Source organism: Plasmopara halstedii, assembly GCF_900000015.1.
Source record: "Plasmopara halstedii genome assembly, contig: Scaffold_2956, whole genome shotgun sequence".
Lineage (NCBI taxonomy): Eukaryota > Oomycota > Peronosporomycetes > Peronosporales > Peronosporaceae > Plasmopara > Plasmopara halstedii.
In genome coordinates this window covers 1,426,775-1,433,511 of record NW_020189861.1, presented here as the reverse complement: position 1 = coordinate 1,433,511, position 6,737 = coordinate 1,426,775, and the positions used below count along the sequence as shown (strand labels likewise).

Here is a 6,737-nt window from a genome sequence, read left to right as displayed (position 1 = left end):
GTCAAATTCTACTTATTGTCTGAATCGTTAAATCCGCCTTCCTACGTGCAATCTGTAGTTTTATCTACCTTGAAAGAAGGTAATTAATGTTTGATTATGCTTAACTATAAGCTCCAAATTAATACAATCCTTGATCCGCAAGTGCCATTGGATACGGGGTGGGGATAGGTGACAGATCGTAGCCATGCCGAATTCTAAACAACCTTTAAGGGAGATAAAGTCCATTGTTTCCGCCCTTCGGGTCTTCATTGATTAATGTGCTGTTTAAAAAAATCTCCCAAGTACTTATCCCAAAGTGAATGACACAAGCGCCACTAATTTGAAGTGGTTTGCTAAGGCCGCATAAATTGGCTACCTTTTTCGTGCAAAATGTGCCAACATGGTTTCGTAGCCCATCGATTTCCTTATAAAGTATTTTAGTTGGTGATGAGGCGCCACACAATAATCCGCCTTTCATGCCATTAGTTATAGCCTCTGTGCGCAACTTTTATAATCTACAGGTATTTCACGTCACCTGTGACTGTTAAACTTTGTGTAGCTGTAATTTGCGTAAGTTGTGTAGAGTGTAGGCCGCGGGGAATATATTTTTGAGAAATATGCTTTTAACAGGATTGCCGTTTTGACTGGGGTTTATCGAGAGACAAAGCGGGTCACATTATACATATTTCTTCATACTGTAGCAAATCTCATAAGTACTGCGTAGTACAGTACTGTATTCAGTACCGTGCAAATTTTATATAGATCAAGTACTAGGCATGATTTAAATGCAACAAAGAAGCGGGCCAAAGGATACGAGACTGCTAGCCATACGCATTGATTCAAGGGTTTTGTTATTGATAAGAGCGATATATTAAATTTGATCGAGTTCATCTAATTTAAATAAATCACTCTAGCATAACACCAGTATGAAATATCTGGGACTTGAGAGGACGCTGAAGGCATTAGCACTTGAGCTTTTCTCTGCATTTGTTAACGCGTATATGAACCAATGTGTCCTCGGTGCAAAGTGCTACTGTGAATCTATTGCAAAGCACTACTTCTTATATTGTCGCTGGTACATGTCGTGTGTTTGTTTGTTTTCGAGATCAGGCTTCGTGTCCGTTAATACCAAGTATGCTTGTCTTCGTTTTAGAACGAAAAGCAGCCATGGTCAGTATTGTAAGTGCACTGGGTCCGTCTTGGTAACCGAATATTAAGTCTAGCCTCTGGCTTTGGTAGCGGCTGCTCGATAACGGGCTACTATGTTTTAGCAAGTAAAGCTGTTCTAAGCCATAGCTCTTTAAATATGTTTATAAAGGCGTCAAAAACATTGTCAAATAAATTTGGTTTCCGGCCTTCGAAATTAAACTGCCGAATCTTAGCTGTATATCTAGCTGAACGGCTTATTCTCTCAATTATACATATAAGTGATGCAGTTTCTTACATCAAATTGACAATCCGGTCTTTTCGGTACTTATAAGGGTAAACAGCGCAGTTGTCTTTATAATACTGTTGAAAATGTTAATTTACGCAGATTGGCCGCGGTCCCCCGGAAAATGACAAGTAAAAAGCATATTGACGCAGCGACCATCACGGAACTGGTATTTATCCTGGACACTCAATTTGCTTAAAAATTATTTGAGAGGCGCAAAATATCAAGCAAAACAATGACCGCATCATTGGGGCAAATGCTGATATCTCGGACACAACATAAATAGTTGAAGAGCGTGAATGACGTAAAATATTTATGCAGCGGAGCTGACGTAGCTCTTTGATTAGAGGAAGCTTGGTTAAGGTCAGTGACCTCCGCTCTATACTTGGAACCAGTACGAGTGCAGCGGATCGCAACCCACTTACTCCAAAAGTAGTTTCAACCTTACCCCAAGCTAATAAACCCTTCCGCTCAAAACGTGAACTATATTCTTGGTTTTACTTGCCGCAAAGCCGCTTTTATCTAAGTCCATATTTTTTCTATCTATATAGTAAAACCTAATCAAATGTGTAACTGCTGGCTGTTCCAGCCACGTACTGACTTCTTGTTGAAGTGTCACCATGTTCACACCATCTTGTGTGACCACACCCTTCTTACCAGAGCACGTGAATTCCAATTATCTATAATTATTTAGCAGTAGAAACATTGCTTCTGCCAAACATTTAACAAATGACTACGTGAATGGCTCAGACCAAAGGTATGGAATTCAGTTGACAGTCAGAACGTCTGGAAGCGTTTGACTGCTGGCGCTCGCTGTGGAAGAATTGATTGCCTTTACGTCTGGTGTACTGTAGTACAGTGCGCCTTAGATTTTGGTTTGATGGCTTGGAATGCAGAGCTGATGAATCTTCTTTACTAAATGCTAGGACACAGCTCATAGCCGAGTAAGAAGTCTTTTGACTCATAAGAGTACCGAGTAAGAAGTCTTTTGACTCAAAAGATGTTGATGAATTATTGTAAGAAGATAATAACTATACTATTGTGTACTTTCGCATTACGCTCCTGATACGGTTGTGCTAAATACATCACTATTCAAATACGCAAATTCCTGATTGTACTTAATCATAATTAATCATATATTTCGAGATGTCGGTGCCTACAAAGATAATGCAAGTTTGATAGGCGGGGTCCGTGTTGCATGTGTTACTAGAAAATAATGCCAGAGACCGTGAAACGAATGTATTAACTATTTGTCTATAAAACATTAGCTTATAAACATATCAAATTTGAATAGGAAAAATTATTAAATCAGGATTCTAAAAAAAGTATTTTGCTCCAAAAGGAATCGATAAGCTCAATCTGAGCGTTTTGTACTACTTTTGTGACGCAGCTTTCTTGGTGCAAGTGCTCGGCACCCCCGAAGCACTTGGTAGCTGAACAATACCACGCCAGAATTGTAAGAAGTTAAATCCTCTAAAGTGCATAACAAATGTTTCAATGCCTTTCCCGGACAGCTAAACAAGCTTGAGAGCCATATTTCTATTGTTAGTCATAAAAATATTGCAAGTAAAAGCGTACATGAAAGCCATCTCGCGCTGGCGCGGCGCCATACAGAGCTCACTAACTGGCTATTGTGCGAGAGAAGATGACAAGCCCTCGAAAACCCACAGGCGCTGCGCGGGCAGACCTTATTTAGCGAAAGCTGAGACTATGTTCCCTCTGGCTGGTAATTTAAGATGGACTTCAATTCGGCCACGCTCTGACCGGAGTTACACTGTGTCGCGCTTGCGATCTCCAAGCTAGTGATTGGAACGCAAAATGGGTCTTAACGTACAATGCCTTTGTGAAGGATGCATTTTTCAGCATGGGAATACATGATGTGAGCTATATCGCAGGTGATACATCTACCAACTTTAAAGAGAGTATAGAAAAGTGCAGCTTGCAGACCATACGTGTCCACCTAGCCCTTTCGAGAAAGCAGTTGGTGCCATATTAAATGCAAGTTGCAATTTAGTGCCCTTAAAACAGATTACGTAATGAAAATTGGATGCTTTATAAGCGCGTACCAAGACAATAAATTTTAGCCATACTAAATATTAAAAGAGTGAGTTTCTAGCTGCTGAACAGCTCCGTGGTCCTCGCAATCGGCACATCTGTGGATATACTAAGCGTCTGCGCCTTGTGTATCTCCTTCGCTCTCGGCATAAAGGTACAAAAGATAAAGCTTTTACTGAAGGACGTTCGACGGACCCCCATCTCAGACCAAGTATTAGTAGGCAGAAGGTGTTTTTTTGCAGAAGAAATGAGTATTCTGAAGTTTATGCTTAATAAAAACAGCCCAATAAAGGAGCGACTCTTCACAAGAGGATATGGTTTGAGTACAAGTTTGTTGGTAGTTATTGACAGCGCTCCAATCTTTTGTGAAGCCATATAAAGTCCTGATAGATTCTGAGGCATCGCGCAATTGAGTCGACGCATATCCAACAAACACAATTAAAAGTAAGCAGAGGCACTATATATTCCAGATTTGAAGCCGATAATGTGCATCTTGAGACGGAACACTATAATATATATAAGCTAATGCCTGCGTTTCAAGACTAGTTTAAGGATTTCAAGTGCGTAGAATTATGGCCCTAGAGCTGGCTTTGAAGTATGATAGCATTGTAGGAATGGAGTTGCTGTAACGCCACGGCCTATTGATTGTCTGAACTCGAAGAAACTAACACTTCGTACTGCTTTCCTTGAGAAATGTGGGTAAGTCACTGGCTGACCTCGCCCAGCAAGCGAAACCGTATTCGACGCGGACAAGAAGCTATGGTAGCTATTAGATTGTCCAGATCCGATAGCACTAATATTGCTATGTGACTTGAGCCGAGCTTATAAGCAAAAGCTGTAGTTAGTCGCGTTCTTAGGGTTAGGCGAGGAAAAACGACTTTCTATTGCGGCCCCCAGATTGTCTCTTTGTAAGCCAGTTAATCAGAGCTGCATTTGGTGAAAAGCTTAGAAAGTGGGAGATATTGGGAAAAGCCCTGATATATTCAGAAGCGTCGCGCAACTACATACAATGCACAGCTGTCGAAATAAGTAGACAGCACGCGGAGACATTTAAGATGCTCAATACGGGCACGATGTCCCAAGGCGATTTGACGATTTTTAAGGTGGAGACCTCTTCAGGGCTAGGTCTGTACTTAAAAAACAAGGTATGGCGTGGTCTGTAGGCCACGAGCCATAGATCGATAAAGTTTGAAAACATGTTGTGCCGCCCACTTCTCTCGTGGCAGAGCTCTGCTGAGCTATGTTTCTATCGTTACCAAAAATCAGGATCTATGCCGACGTGAACATTTAAGCCTCGGTAGCTTCGATACTATACACAAGATTGCCCAAAATAGTCAGCAAAGATATCGTGTAGTGATCTAAGCTAAATTTAGAAGGCAGGAGTGATAGTGAGTCGAAAATTCAGGAATATATATAAGTAGCGTTGTCCCCGGAGTGAGAAATATGATTACAGCTGTAAGTTAACTTCTTCAATGATTAATTAAAGTTGACGTTTAGTCGCCTGTGAAATCATGCGACCCAAAGTCGCAAGCAGAAGCGCCAGATCTTTAGCGATAATAATTTATGAGCTTGCGAATTTTGGTCTCATCATGAATGGAATGACAGGGTACTCAAAGAGAATGCAGGCATCTACTATTATCTTCGGTGAGAAGTATCAACTACGTTTAAAGTTGTATCCCACTGATTGTTTTAAAGGGCTGTAGGATACCGAATCTTTTTCTCAAGATACGCTTGGTACAGGAGAAAAAGCTGAATTTATCGTCGGTCTTTGATAAGTCTGTTTTCGGGGATACTCGCGAAACACTTAGTACGAGATGATTGGCGGCTTTCTTGAAGGACCCCTTAAACTATTTTTGTGTAGGAATATTATGATATGGCGATGACAAACTCACATTATGCATGCTTTCTCCCGATCGAGGAGCGCACCATGAAATTGACTTGGATACAGGAGTTAAATATTGCGTCGCACAGCAATACTCTTGTCAGGGATTCGTGTGATATCATTGACGCGCTGTCGTGAGAAGCACAAAATGAATTTAGTGGGAGCGAGTAAACTCCCATAGTCGGCGCCACAATTTCTTATAGGCTTGCGACAGGTGGCGAATTGTGCATGCCTATCATAAGCTAAATGCAGCTACCATTTCGGCTCGAACGCCGAATTCAAAAATAAGGTAGTGCTAAGATTTAAGGCTGCACCTTGATAAGGGTTCTTAACCTTGTTGAAAGGTATAACTAAGAGTTTACAGGCGGCTATAGTTTCTTAGTAGAGAGTACTCCAAGCGATATGTGGCTGAGTGTGCCTACGGGACAAGCAAACGCATTGATGACGTTTAACCAACTTGTGACAAAGCCGTTTAGGCTGCATCAAATCTCTGAACAACCTCTTTCAACAATGCGTTCGTCCATAGATGTAGAAGTTGTACATCGACGATGCAATGTGTACAGCTTTTGGTTCAGACGCAATATGAGCTTTTTTGTGGAAATGTTTAAAACAAGGATTTTCCGAGCTCGTCTTCGAAACTTTTGGCAGCAAGTTTTACCCCGTTTCAGCGCTAAGCTGCTATGTGATCGCAATGATACACTCGACACTTGTTTTCTCGTGATGATGACTACAAGTTTAGACTACTGTACGAGATATTTGATACATCGCATCTTTAGGCTGCTACTAATATAGCAAGCGAAATGTTTTGATGGCTCAACATGTTTAAGTTGGTACGTCGAGAAACATTCCACCGGCTTAATTCTCGCTACATGTACTCGTGCTTTAGCTAAACAATCGATTCCGACAAAATCTTGGCGGTCAAATAGTATGGAATTTAATTTTGGTATTCTAGAAGACGCGTTCGACAATTTTGATGTTGTGTGTTTGTGGGCCGTGGTACTATTGCTGCTGTCAGGAAAACAGGTACCGGCAAGGAAACATCCAGGCAGCTTTTAAAAGTTTTCGCCAAATTTTTTGCCGATGGTCACTGTTTCGGCCAAGGACGCGCTTGCCGCAGATTTTGGTGAAATTTGCTCAAGGCGCCTGGTGTCATATCGGATGTATTCTCGCTGAGCGCCAGCAAACTGACCGTCAGACCGAACGCGTCACTCGAGTGGTGATAATCTCCTTTTAAGCATCTGCACAAAAAGCCCGAGTTGTTGGAGCAAAATGTTTTTCGCGTTAAATAGCGCGGTGTATCTATAATTACGTCGGGTTTCTTTGACTCTGCCACAAAGTGACTGGGGGAGGGCTGTCGATACGATTCGACCTGCTGATATCAACCCGGTT

The 6,737-nt window shown here is 41.6% G+C and overlaps 2 protein-coding genes across 2 annotated transcripts; both read left to right on the top strand.

The window, feature by feature from the left end:
• Nucleotides 1-905: 905 nt before the first annotated feature.
• On the top strand, nucleotides 906-1,196 carry PHALS_06399 (uncharacterized protein; the record flags this gene model as incomplete). The annotated part of the gene is made up of 2 exons (XM_024719677.1): nucleotides 906-1,063; nucleotides 1,133-1,196. 2 exons carry the CDS (start codon nucleotides 906-908, stop codon nucleotides 1,194-1,196), a joined length of 222 nt encoding a protein of 73 aa, XP_024584952.1.
• A 4,734-nt stretch (nucleotides 1,197-5,930) lies between these two features.
• PHALS_06398 (uncharacterized protein) lies at nucleotides 5,931-6,157 on the top strand (the record flags this gene model as incomplete). Its single annotated transcript, XM_024719676.1, has 2 exons — nucleotides 5,931-6,093; nucleotides 6,141-6,157. 2 exons carry the CDS (start codon nucleotides 5,931-5,933, stop codon nucleotides 6,155-6,157), a joined length of 180 nt encoding a protein of 59 aa, XP_024584951.1.
• Between the last annotated feature and the right edge of the window lie 580 nt (nucleotides 6,158-6,737).